General features: G+C 50.1%; 1 protein-coding gene across 2 annotated transcripts in view; it reads left to right on the top strand.

Moving 5' to 3' along the window:
• The first annotated feature begins 444 nt into the window (after positions 1-444).
• The window catches only part of SETD2 (SET domain containing 2, histone lysine methyltransferase), a 52,480-nt gene continuing 39,187 nt past the window's right edge, over positions 445-13,737 (top strand). The window contains exons 1-2 of one of the 2 annotated variants that reach the window (XM_063417597.1): positions 445-606; positions 11,179-11,194. In XM_063417597.1, coding sequence (XP_063273667.1) covers positions 569-606; positions 11,179-11,194 — 54 coding nt within the window. In that variant the 5' untranslated portion in view covers positions 445-568. Of the gene's footprint in view, positions 607-10,787; positions 11,195-13,737 lie in introns of those variants that run through there. The other variant, XM_063417605.1, reaches the window with a different exon arrangement.

Here is a 13,737-nt window from a genome sequence, read left to right as displayed (position 1 = left end):
GTCTCTGCGGCTGGTGCCGGTGGGATCCCGGTGTTTTTGCGGCTGATGCCGGTGGTGTCCCGGTGTTTTTGCGGCTGGTGCCGGTGGTGTCCCGGTGTTTTTGCAGCCGATGCCGGTGGTGTCCCGGTGTTTTTGCGGCTGGTGCCGGTGGTGTCCCGGTGTTTTTGCAGCCGATGCCGGTGGTGTCCCGGTGTTTTTGCAGCCGATGCCGGTGGTGTCCCGGTGTTTTTGCGGCTGACTCCGGCGCGCTCCCGGTGCCCGCTGCGGCCGGGGCTGATCCCGCCGTGCTCCGAGCAAACTCCCGGCGGGCCCGCGGCGGATCGCGGCCGCCTGCCGGGCCCGATGCCGGCGCGTCCCGGGGCCCGGCGGCCGCTCCCGGAGGGCTCCCGGCGCTGCGCGGTGCCGCGGGAGGAGGAGCCGGCGGCCGGGGCGGATCGCGGCGGGGCCGGGCCGGGCTGGGCGCGGGTGGCGGGGGGGCCCCGCCGGACCATGTGAGGAGCCCCGACGGGGCGAGCGGGGCCTCCCCGGCCAGGGGGCACTTGCGGAGCCCCGCGCCCGCCCACCCACCATGGGGGATTTCTACGACCCGGAGCACCCCACGCCGGAGTAAGCGCGGGCCCTGCGCGGCCTCGGGCCCGCCGGCACCGCGCGGCCGCCGGCAGCCGGGCCGCTGCCCCTTCCCCCTCCCTTTCGCCTTCCCCTTCGCGTTCCTTTGCCCCTTCCCTTTCCCCGTCCCGCCGCCCTTCCCCTTCCCTCCGTCCTCCCGCCGGTCCGGGGTAGGCCGCGCATCCCCGGCCTCGCGTGATGGCCGCGGCCGGGGCGGGCGCGGGGAGGGCGGGCAGGGAGCGCGGGCAGGGCGGAGAGCGGGCGGCGGGAGCGGCGGCCGCGCCGGGGCTGGCGGCTCGGCTCGGGGGCCCTGTGCCCCCTGCCCTGCCCGTGTCCCTGTCCCTGTCCCGTCCCTGCCCGGGGGTGCGCGGGGGGAGCCGGGCGGAGCGTGCGGACGTGTCCCGGCCTCCCCGCGGGGCCATTTTTCAGTACCTTCTCGATTATTATTATTATTAACGCTGTTTTTCCTAGTTACCGAGCCTCGTCTTGCTTTTACCCCCGGAATTCTCTCCCCCCGGGCGGCCCCTGCCCTGACCCCATTTTCTGCCAGGAGGAAGGAGCCAGGGAAGGGGGAGCAGCCTAATGGCCGGGAACTCTGCTTCTCCTCTGGATGGGGAATTTCACCAACCCACCCTTGATCCCGCCGGGCCTCCGGCTTTATCGCCTCTCCTGGGAAGTCACTCCGTCCCTGCCGGGTTTCTCCCCCACACCCGTTTCCCGCTGGTTCTCAACGCTATTTTTACATTTTTAGACTTCCGTGGCCAAGGATTCAGGGGCTCCGTAAACTTTGCCAGCTCTGGGGTGGAAGAGCAGACATCTGGCATGGAGCACCCCCCCGAGCGATGGCCGGATTGGAGGCAGAGCTAAAAGTGGTGTTTTCTTTGAGCAGGGACAGCAGAGCAAACCTTTTTTGAGCGAGTTCTGCCCGTGCCCACCTGGAGCAGCGGAGGAAAAGCTTCCCCTTGTTGCAGCTGAAACGGTGCCGGTGGCTGAGCCTTCTAAAATTAGTGAGGAATGGAGGATTTCATTTGGAATCCAGGTTGTGTTTGGGCAGACGTGGCTCCGGGATGGCAGTAAATCCCGGTTTAGTTCAGCCTAACCCTGGTGGGATGATCCCTTCCTGGGAGACCCTCTGGGTCCAAAGGACTCTCTTGTTCATCCCAAAACTTTGAGGCTAATTCAGATATTTTGCTTTTGTTGCTTGTAGCGCGTGGAGGGACCCTCGTGCCCGGGATTGCTCTGGCACTTGGAATTTGGTGTCCAGGAGTGTCTCATGTCGCTGTTTGTTGTCTAAAAATGTCCAGTGGCGCCAACCTGAGCTGTTGAAAGGAGCTGGAGCGGCTCCTCTAACGACTTTTTAATGGAATTATGGATTAATTGGCCTGGTTTGGGGGTTTCCTTGGGGTGGGTGTTCTATGTTGGGACTCAGAAAGTTTTCAGGAGGTGTCCTGGTGTTTTTAGGGATGTTGTTTCCCCATCCCCACCCGGAATCCCGGCGTTCTGTCCCAGTCGTGTTCATTGGTGCCGTGCCTTAATTGGGATGTGCTTTTCCCAGCACAGAGCTTGTACCTGGAGAAGTTTATCCCTGTTTGGGATATTGGCTGGAGGTTGTGAGGGATGCCTGAGGATCTGCTGGCTTTTGGGAAGGGTGGAATTCCAGGGGACCGTGCTGGCTGTGGGGCGTCTGTGCCTCCCCTGTTCCGTACCCGCCGTGGGGTGGGATCAGGAGGGATGTGCAGGGTCGGGATTTTGGGATGAGTTTTCTTTTGTAGCTCAGAACATTTGGATTGTGCTGCTTGGAGAGCATTGGTCAGAGCCCGGTGAATCCTCAGGCTCGGGCTTTTTCTGGGGATTATTCACGGGATTATTTGGGTGGGAAGGGCCCTCAGGATCACCCAGTGCCACCCCTGCCGTGGCAGGGACATCTCCCACTGTCCCAGGCTGCTCCAAGCCCTCTCCATCCTGGCCTGGGACACTTCCAGGGATTCTGCTGAGCTGGAGCTCCAGGCTGCCCGAGAAGGTGGATGCTGAGCTGGGAGCTGATTGATGACACATCCCTGCCGATGGCCTTGGCTGGAATTTTCCTGTAGGAAAGGAACTCTGCCTCACTTTTACCTCTTGGTCAACGTGTCCATTTGTCAACCAGAGCTTGGATTCCTGGGAACTTCAGTATCCAGCAGAACCAAATCTCCCTGACTCTTTGGATGCTTAAACTTGGTCCAGCCCAATTCCCAGAGCTCGGAGCTGCCACTGCATTCCACGTGGAGCTTCTCCATGGAGCTGCCACCGCATTCCACGTGGAGCTTCTCCATGGAGCTGCCACTGCATTCCACGTGGGGCTTCTCCATGGAGCTGCCACCGCATTCCACGTGGAGCTTCTCCATGGAGCTGCCCACACCGGCCTGGACCTGCTTGGAATCCCAGACTGGTCTGGGTTTGAAGGGACCTCAAAGCTCATCCAGTGCTGTGGGCAGGGAAACCTCCCACGGTCCCAGGGTGCTCCAAGCCCTGTCCAGCCTGGCCTGGGACACTTCCAGGGACAGTGGACTTGGACACAGTGGGGCAGCCACGGCTTCTCTGGATGAGCTGCTCCTGATGGACACTGATGGATGTTTGCATCCTGCTGTGAGCAGCAGCCGCTTCACCTCTTGGTGCTGTTGTTTCCTGGAAGAAGATTCCAAGGTCATCCCCATCCTGAGGGTGCAGGAGCCCCTTGGACCGGTGACATCTCCGTGACAGGACGCAGTGGAGACTCCTAAGGATTTCTTTTCCTCATGCCCTTCTGTCATAATGGAAACTACACTGATCCACCTGTTTCTGGAGCCTCCCCAGGGGGAATTCAGCTCCCTTTGGGGGAAGATGCTTCTCCAGCTGTCCTGGTGATGCTCTGGGGCTGGCTGGAGGTTTGGAGGGCTGGGATTTAGGATCAGGGTATGGAACGTTGCGTTGGTTTTGTTCCTTGACCCGATGCAGATTAGGCAGTCTGGAACCCCAGGTCTGTGGCTGGGGCTGCTCCCAGGGATGTTTTGGATGTTCAGTGGAGCTGTGCTGTTCCCTGTTGGTGTCACTTTGGGACTGGATGGTTTTTTCTGGGAATCCGGGTTCTATTTTCTGCCTTTCCCTAAGGAAAACCATCCATCAGGTTGGTTCCCTTGGCACAAGCTCCTGGCTGTGGTTTAACACCCACATTCAGATCCTGGAGCACGTTCCAGTCCACCTGGGAGATGCTGAGGGCAGGGAAGTGCTGGGTTTTCCACCTGCATTTCCCTTGGAATGCTGCTCCCCTTTATTAAGGAGGTTAATGATGGTCCCACGGGCTGTGGGATGGAGAGAGGAGAGGGAGAAGCTTGACTCTCTCTGCCTGAGCGTGTCCTTGGCTTTTCCAGCTTTAAAGTTGGATTATTTAAGGAAAACTCACTTGATGTGTTTGGCTTTGGGAGCCTGAATGGGGAATTTGGGATCCTGACCTGGGGCATTTCCAGGAATGGGGCAGCTGGAGCTTCTCGGGGCAGCCTATTCCCAGATCTGCTGATGGGATTTTAAATATGGTTTGTCTGGATTTTTAGAAGGGAAGAGAGGATTTATAAACACCCATTTTTAATGGGCATTTTTCCTTCCAGAAATTTAGAATTCCTTGAGCAAAAGTCTTGGAGACATCCAAGTGTGGCTGTGGTTGATGGAGTGTTGGTGGAACAGGTTATTTTTGTTTTCCTTGATTTTTTTTCCTGACTTCTCCCATTTTTTTGGAGGTAAGCTTCCCCAAAAAATGCTCCATCCCTGCAGCTGTACCTCTCCTGTCAGCTTTAGCTTCTTAAATCCACCCCAGAGGCCACAATCCCCGGGAATGATGTGGAGCTGCACCTAAAACTCAGGAGAAAACGAGCCAGGAGTCAACATTTGATCCCAAAATATTGGTGTGAGGCAGAGGCATCAGACTGGCTCAGGAGCTGGAACTCCTTGTGGAGCCCCATTTCCAGTGGATTCCCTCTGGATTGCTCCAAGATTTCACAGCTTCCCCAGCATCTTCGTAATCCCATTATTCCCTTCCTGTTTGAAATGCACCAGCTGGAAATCCACGGTGTGTCATTCCCAGTTGGCAGGAAATAATTACAATTCCAGCTTTTTGCAGCGTGGAAATCCGACAGGAAAGAACTCCAGAGCCTGGTGCTTGGTGTTCGCCTGCACAACCTATTCCCAGTTTGGAATTTGATGGCAAATTTCTGGTGTAAAGGAGCATGAAAGGGATTTCTTTTCTCCTGTGGAATTGAGAGCAATTCCCAAGGTGTCCCTGCTCCTGCTGGGCAAAATCCCAGGACATTAAACTTCAGCTATAATTAGGTAGGAAATAAATCCGTGGAGAATTTCTATTTATTTATTTCTGTTTATTTCTATTTATTGCTGTTTATTTCCATCAAAGGAGTGACTCTGAGCTCAGCTAGGGCCTCACAACGTTCTGGTTTATATTTTTTGGGTTGCAGGTTGCAGCTGCTCCCCTTTGGAATGAGATTTTAGGGTCGCCTCATGATTGGGAATTGGCTTCTTGGTAAATTTGGGATGAGTTTGGACTCAGAACGGGATATTTGGGGCTTTGATCGGGTGAATTTTGGGAATATTTGGTGTTGCAGGTGTGTGAATTAGGAGCTGGTGACACCAGAATTTCCTGGCTTTGCCTCAGTGTGAATTTTGGGATGGCTTCTTTTTGTGGGGATGTTGGGAATGGGTGCCCCAAAGAGAGAATTCCTTGTTTTCCAGGCATTTTGGGAGACAAAGGTGCCGTGCAGTGCCTGGGGGGGTGATGTCATTCAGGCTCCAGAAGATCCCGGCTGGAATTTGCTGCCCCATTCAGGGAAAATCCCTCGGGCTGGGGACACCTGATAGGTCAGGGAGGTGATGGAGGGCTGCAAATCCCTGCTTTTCCTGGGAAACTGCTGCATCCTGGGCCATTCCCAAATCCTCCCCCTCTGAGGGAGGGGCGTTGCTTTGCTGCTCTTGAGTTTATTCCCTGATTTTTAGCACAAATCCCAAATTCTTCGCTCGGCTCGGGTGGAGCCTCAGCACCTCTGCAGGTGCTGGGAGTGGATCCCAATCCCTGGGAATGGATCCCAATCCCTGGGAATGGATCCCAATCCCTGGGAATGAATCCTCATCCTTGGGAATGAATCCCTGTCTCCAGCCCTGCTAATTGTAAGTAAACTGGGATTTTTTTTCTGATTCTTATTTTTATTATTTTAAAATTCCTCAAGTTTGCAGGTTCCAGGACTTCCTCCCAAAATCCTTTTCCTGCTCAAACCTGTTTTAACTGAAATTGAGGAATTTACAAAGAGCAGCTTTAAAAAAGCAGCTTAATCAGAGGAACTTTCTCTGGGCACAGACAATTTTGGGATTTGAGCAAAAATGATAAAAATTGAGATTTTTTTCCCCACTATTCCCACTAATTTCTGCATTTTCAGTCCTGGAAGTGGCTTTGTGCTGGTAGGGGAAATGTTTTGGTGGTGGAACTGAGCCTGAGCTTCAAGTCTGGCCTAACTTTGGCTTTAGGACAGTTTTAATTTGAATCAGGAATTGTTAATAAGGGGGGAGGGTCAAGAGTGAAACGATGCCCGTGGCTGCTCTGATCCCAGGAATGCCCCACACCCGTGTCCAAAGTTTCCATGGAATTTTAGATTTAATGTGGATTTGGGGTTTTCTCACACAGCTGGGTTTTAATGTGGATTTTGGGGTTCTTGGTGCAGTTCCCACCCGTCCATCCCTCCCGTGGTATTCCACAGGGAGGGATCCATGGAAGCCACCCTGGGGGTGCTGAGCTGTGTTTGTGTGTGGATCCAGGCTCATCCCTCCCTCTGTGTCCTGGAGGGACTCAGGGATGTGCTCGGATTTCGGGATTGAGGTTGGGATAACGCAGCTCCAATTCCCTTTTCCTGGTGAGATTTTCCCTTGGATTCCCTTTGTGGCCCAGGGGGGAACTGAGGCAGGGATTACCTGGGAAAGGATCCCATGGCCGTGTGATTTATGGGAAGGTGCTGCCTCTGGAATCTCCTTCCCTGCTCCCAGAGGAGGTGGAGGAGGAGGGGAAAGTTTTCCAGGAGCCCTGCTTTGAATTCCAGTGGGGATTTGTGCCTCTATTTTGGGTCCCATCACACTCCCACCCCCTTCCTCATCCTCACCCTTCCACCCTCCTCCTCTCCCTCCTGTGCCAGGTGAATCCCTGTCCCATCTTCCATGGGAGCAGCTTTGCTTCTCCTGATTCCTGTCAGGATTTCCTGTGGAATTTCTTCCTTAGCAGAAGGGGAAAAGCAGGATTTGGGGGGAGTTTGGGAATTCTCAGGCACTTGAGGGAAGGAGCAGAGAAACTGGATATTTATTTCTTTACTGGGTCTTTTTCTTGGAGCACATCTTGACTTCTCTAAAATCCCAGAATTACAACAGATAAATGATGGAGTAATTAATAAATGAACTCAGCCCCTCCTCATTTTTATAAATGAAGGGATAAATCCCTATTTTCAGTGTCTTTGTCTCCTTTTTTCCCTGGAATATCCATTCCTCCCTGTCCTTTCCCATTCCAGCCCAGGAGAAACGGTGTCACTTCCCTTGCTCCAAACTCCCAGCTCCAAACCCGCCGTGGGAATGTTGTGTGAACCAGGAAATGGGGATTTTGGGAAGCAGGAGAGCTGGGTTTGGGGAACTCAGCTTGGATCCCGCCTCCTGCTTAAATAAGATTTTTCCAGGGATTTTCCCTGCTCACCTGAGTGCTTTTGCCTTCCCACTCTCCGTGTTTTTTTGGGAAGGAGCAGGATTGTCTGTTCCTTCCCAGCTCTTTTCCTTGTTCGTTCTCCATGTGCAGTGTGGTGTTTTTGGGAGCAAGGATGTATTGGGATAATAAAAGCCCAGTGCTCTGCACAGAATTCCAGGAATTCCTCCCGATATTCCATTAATATTCCATGAAACACAGGCACAGCTGCGCTTTTGTCCTTGTTTTTTATCCCACCTCAGGGATTCATAAACAGAGGAGCAAAGGCACTTCAGGCCTGGGAGTGTTCCAGCAAATCCCTCAGTCTGGAGGGTGGAAATGGAGGGGAAATTCGGGATAGGTCTGTGGAAGGAATTCCTGGCAGGGAGGCACTGGCGCAGTTTTCCAGAGAAACTGTGGATGTTCCATCCCTGGAAGTGTCCCAAGGGCTGGGAACAACCTGGGTGGTGGAAGGTGCTCCTGGCAGGGCTGGGAATGGGATGAGCTTTAAGGTCCCTTCCATTCTGGAATTCTGGGATTCTGTTAAGGAGAGCAGCAGAGAGGGAATTTCCTCCCCAGCTTCCAGGGAATTGCATTCCCAGCAGAAACCCATGGATGCAGCCCTGCATCAGCATCCAGGAAAAAGGGTAAAACCCACTTGGGTAATTCCTGTGGGGTTCAGGATCCTGTTGGAATTCCAAATTCCCACCTGAGTTGTTGCTTTGGTTTGTTGCCTTTCCGTTTCCTGTGGATGAGGGCGATGATCCATGGAATTCCAGCTGCATCCAGGATATTTTTGACTAACCCAGCCTAAACAAAACAGGTTAAATCCCAATTTCCTGAGCTGAGCTTTTGCATTCGGTTCTCTTTCTTTGGACATTGAGGTGGCTTTCAGATGGATCCCTGTGAATTCCTGAGCTGAATTCCTGCTGGGAATGGCCCTTTTCAGCTCCCAGGGCTGTTTGGCTGCTGACACGGAGATAAGAAAAGCTCCAGGCTTCCAGATTTTCCTCTTTTAAAGAGAATAAAATAAAAAAACCTCAGGATTTAGGGGAGATAAAGCTCCTAAAGTTTTGTCTTTTAAACTTTAGAAGCCTGAGGGCGTTTTTTGGGCTCCTTTTGCATAAGGAAAACCGGGATAAAATTCCAATTATTGTGTGGGTTGCACTTGAAAAAGGGAAAAATCTCCCTCAGCTCAACCCGTTGAAGCAGCAAGAAATGCTGGAGCTGCTGAACCCTGGAATTGAAATAAAATTTTACTTTTTATCACCGTTCCCATGACAAAATTGGGATGTTTCCATCAGTAGAGAAGCTGATAAAGTTTAAATATAAAAAATTATGGTCAAAATACAGCTCCATGTAAGGAATTTTGGTTGAAATGTGGCCTCAAATAAATAATTTCGGTTAAAATGTGGGTCCATATAAAAAAAATTGATAGAAATGTGACCCATGTAAAGAATTTTGATATAAATGTGCTTCTGTAGCCTTAAAAAAACTTTTCCTGGCAATTAATTGGTGTTTAATTTTTGTTTTTTAACGAAGTTAACCTATCAAGCTGCTGGAAACAGATCAAAGGTGGTGAAGCTTCCTGGTGGTGGGGTTATTTTTTTGTTCTTTGGTTGATTTTGTGGTTTTTTTAGTTACTTTTTAAAATTTATTCAGCAATTCTCAGGGTGTTCAGTGTTGTTTTGGGTTTTACCAACTCTTTTCCCCTGACTTTCCCGGGAGGGAGCCACAAAAGCTCAGGAATTCCGTGTGCGTTTTCGTCCCAGTTTTGCTTTTGGTGCCTGCAGGGAGCAAGGTGCAGCTGAGGGAATTGCTCCACACGTGTGGAGGTGGAAAAGGGCTGGAAAAGCCCTGGGTTCCGTGTTGGGATGGATCCCGAGCTGGGAGCAGGGGGATTTTATGTAACTTCGCCTCAGCGTGGGAGGAATTCGGCACGTGGTCCCTGAGGGAACGGCAGCACCTTCCCTGATCCTGGAATTCTATTTTAATGGGTTTTTTTTTTTTGATTTGGGGAGAGGGAAGAGGCTGGGAAGGAAATGGGATCCATAACCTTACTTTTAGGAAGGTCAACAGCTTTTATTTTAATGGATAGAATCCCAGAATTCCAAATGGTTCGGGTTGGAATGGGATCATCCTGTCCCACCCAGGGACACCTTCCACTGTCCTGGGTTGTTCCAATTCCCATCCAGCCTGGCCTTGGACTCTTTTTCGTGTGGGATTTTTCTGGGGTTTGAAGATCCCGACTCTCCTTTCTCCTTGTCATTAATTATCTGTGTTATTAATTATAAATATGAACTTTAATTACCTCTCTCTCAATATACAGCTGATTAAAGATGGGTTTTTGTGTATAAAGAGAGTTATTTTTGCTTTAGGACCCTCAGCTTCCACTTGGTGGTCATAATTCTCTTCTGCATCTGCTTAGGAAGTCTGGAAAATCTTCCTGGAATCCCTGAGGTTGGGAAAGACCATTGAATCATCAAATGCAAGGATTTCATGGAGTGCTGACCCCACAAAACCTCAAACCCAAACCACGTGACGCTTCCTGAGAGTCCCAAACTCCTCTTCTGGTGATCCTGAAACTCAAAGCTCCTTTCAGGCCTTAATTCCATCAAAATGCTGCTCTGGGAGAGCTCCTGAATCTGCGGGATTTGGAATTCCTGGCTTGCCTGGCCCCATTAAATCCCATCCGTGCCCTCGCGCGCTCCGCAGGCCGGAGCTCCCGGCTCGGGTTTCCTTGATGGAATCAAACCCCGCTGGTGCTGCTCTGGGGATAATTTATAGTGTTTTAATAAGCTGGATCGCTGGGATGGGCGCCTTTGGAGAGGCAGGAGATTGTTCCTGTGGGGAGGGTTCTTCCCTTTGCTCCCAGTTCCCCGTTGGTGATGGTTTCACTGGGTGGTTCTTGTGCCGTCACCGCGTCCGGGTTGCTCCGAAATGAAAATTTTGACTTTTTCTTCCAGAATTGGGTGTTCCTCATTGAGCTTGAGGTGGAATCTGTGAACTTTTCTGTGGGAAATTTTCGGCTTTGTCACCACAAGGGTGCTGAGGAAAAGCTGATAAAATGTGGGAAGATTCCAGCTCTGAGCTGTGTTGGAGCGTTGGAGAGGGATTTGGGGATCTCTGGTAGATCCATGACGCAGGGATGGGTGGCTGAGGTGTGTTGGTAGGGCCAAGAAATTCCCTGATGCTCTCCAAGGATTTGAGCAAAGGGAGGAGTGGGAGTTGTGTTCCTGTTCCTTCTCCTTCCCTGAGGAGAAACGACTTCGCTGTGGAGTCGGAGCAGAGAACTTGAGAAGAGTGGAAAGTTGGGAAAACCCAACTTTCCTGTTGGCTCAGCATGGAGAATGATGCTAATTAATTCATTTTCAAGCTGCCAAAGTAGGGATTAATTATGCAAATAGCCAGGGCAGATGCACAGCAGTCAGACCTTCAGTAATATCTTTAATTTCCGTCAGTGAGAGGCAGAAATTTTTAGTTATTCAGGAAAGTATCCAAATGGAAACAATCCCAAATCCACCTTTTCCAATCACATTTTTGAGGGTTTTATTCCTGTGGCGTGTTGGAATAACTGGAGACAACACCAAGCCAGCAGTTCTCTCTAAAAAGGTTTGCTCTGTCCTAATCCATGTGGGATTTTCCAGGGAATTTCGGAGCCTCCCATTTGTGCTGTGCTCCCCTCAGAGCCGAGTTTGTGTCCGAGCACCGTCGGGATTCCCCTCACCTCCATCCCATTCCATATCCAGATCTCCACTGTTACATTTCTTGTTCCTACCTGGTGTTCACACCTTCTTTTCCTTTTTTTTTTTTTTTTCCATGTTTCCCCGGCTGGATTGCAATAGAGAAGAAGAAAATGAGGTGAGTAAAAGCAATTCCAGCATTCCTGGATCTCCTGTGAGCCCAGCTGGGTTGGTCTGACTGAGACATTCCATGAATCCAGAGCCACTGAGGGGCTGGATAAAGCAAATGGATGCTTTTCTGGGATTCTTCTGGTTAAATTTGGGAAGAAGAATTTATTTGCCAGTAAATCTTATTAAATTGGGGAAGGAAGGGCAATAATTCTCATTAAATTTGAGAAAAAAGGGCAATAATTCTCATTAAATTTAGGAAGGAGGGGCAATAGTTCTTTCTAAATTTGGGAAGGAAGGGTGATAATTCCCACTAAATTTGGGAAATAGGGGCAGAAATTCCCATTAAATTAGAGAAGGAAGGGCAGTAATTCCAGTACCACTTGTGCCACAAGCACACAGGAGGTGATGGCACAGCTCGGTGTGGGTTGATTCTGATTATTTAAAGACTTAATTTGTAAAAATAATGAGTTTTGCTGTGTGTGACTCAATGAACTTATTGGGAAAAGAGAAAACTTGGAGGCCTGGGATAGATTTTAATCTGTTTTTGGAGCGAGGGCTGTTAATTATTTTGGATGTGCTTTTTTCCCCATTTTGGGTAATGTTCACTGTCAGTAAAACGTGAGAGGAAGAAGAATTCCTCTTCTCCTGGAGAGCTTTTCCAATAATTCCCACCTATTACATTTACCGAGTTACCTGTGGAGTGTGTTCCAAATTTTGGAAATGGTATTTTGTTCAAGCTGCTGTTATTTAAGGAAAAAAATCCCTGGAGGGGTGAGCACACGAGGGGAAATATCCCAAAATGTGTCAGCTTTGCTGGATTGGCTTGGGAAGGGGAGGAATGGAAATGCAGCAGCTCTTTTCTGCCAGCAGATCCCATATTTGGGAAAAGGATTCATCCAAACCCCCTTATTCCCTTTATTTCAAAGCTGTTGTGCTTGAAATTAGAAGGGTTTTGATCAAAACATTGACACTTGAAATAATGGTACCAAAGTTGTAGTAAGAAGGAAAACTCTGGAATGCTGATTCCCTGAATTTTCAAGATTTTAAACTATATATTTATTATTTTATTATTTATAATTGATATGGATAAAGAATCGTATCCCTGATTTGTGTTCAGATCTGTGGAGAACCTTCAGGGTGTGGTTGGAGAGGAACCTGCTCTCTTCTGTTGTCCCAGGTTGGAATAAAAAAAAGTGGGATTTTCTGGTTGTAAGGATAAAAATTGATCCAGGAATCCCTCAAAATGCGTGTTAAAATCCAGGAATCCCTCCCCACTCTTCAGAGACTGAACACCTACAAGAGGGTGGTCTCTGTAGTACTGAGTCCTTCATTCTTCCATTAATTAATTGATATAAACTTGTGGATTATTCCCAGCACCACTTTTGGTGTGTGGATTCTCTGAAAAATGGGGGTGGCATTTTCAGCAGGAATTTGTGGAGATGGTTGTGAGCTGTGGTGAGAGGAGCCCATTTCAGAGCTGGAGATGCCCCTTTTTACCAAAGTCAATATTTTGGGTGCCCTTTTAGCCATGAAACTTGTTCAAAATTGTCCCTGAAATGTCCCCTTATAAAAACCACGGATTTCAAGGAAATACCTTTGGGTTTTGCTCCCAGTTTTCCCACAGTGAAGGGAATTTGCTGCTGCAGATTCAGAGTGATGCTGGGTCACCAGGATGAGTCATGGACAGACCATTAAAAGGTGCTCACAACTGAACCCCTAGTGCATTCAAAAAGAGGATTTTTTGGGATATGTGATGTCCCAGGGTGCGAAATTCCAGGATTTCCAATTCACCAGTGTTTCATTTAATCATTTACTGCGGTGCCTCAAGCCTGGGCAGCTCCACGTTGTTTTCCATGGGTTAAAGGATAACAAAATCCTTAATAATTCACAGGGGGCTGCAGGAAACTGCTGCTCCTGCCAAAAATGTGCTCATGGCACAGCTATGGCAGCAAACTCTGGCTCTGGACAGTTTGGATATGACTCTTTCCATTAGAATTAGGCTTAACACACAAAATGTGATTCCCAGAGCAGCTGTGGCTGCCCCTGGATCCCTGGAAGTGCCCAAGGCCAGGTTGGATGGGGCTTGGAGCACCCTGGGACAGTGGGAGGTGTCCCTGCCCATGGAATGGGATAATCCTGAGGGTCCCTTCAACCCAAACCATTCTGGAATTCCATGGTTCTGATGCAATTTGGATCTTTGGAGATGGGGACTGTTGACAACCAAGCCCTTTTCCCACTTTATCTTCTCCAGGATTTTATTCCCAGGACACAGATGAGCTCTAAGAGTTAAAATAGAGGGAGAGGTGCCCAAATGGGTGAATACAGGGTGCTGTGTGCTCTGAAAATTCCTGGATTTGGGCTTGGAAGGTGCTGAGTGAGCTCCTGGGTGGGAGGCAGACAGAACCTCCTGGTGGGAAGGACGTGGAGCTTGGAACAGTCGGTTGGTCCAGAGGTGACGGAGTCATCGCGCACCATTGAGTCCTGATGGGAATTCTTGGGGAGTTGTTAATTAATGCTGGTCTAGGCCTGAGCCTGGGAACTTGCAGGAAT

The sequence above is a fragment of the Prinia subflava genome, chromosome 1 (assembly GCF_021018805.1).
Source record: "Prinia subflava isolate CZ2003 ecotype Zambia chromosome 1, Cam_Psub_1.2, whole genome shotgun sequence".
Lineage (NCBI taxonomy): Eukaryota > Metazoa > Chordata > Aves > Passeriformes > Cisticolidae > Prinia > Prinia subflava.
This window is presented reverse-complemented; position numbering and strand designations above follow the sequence as displayed.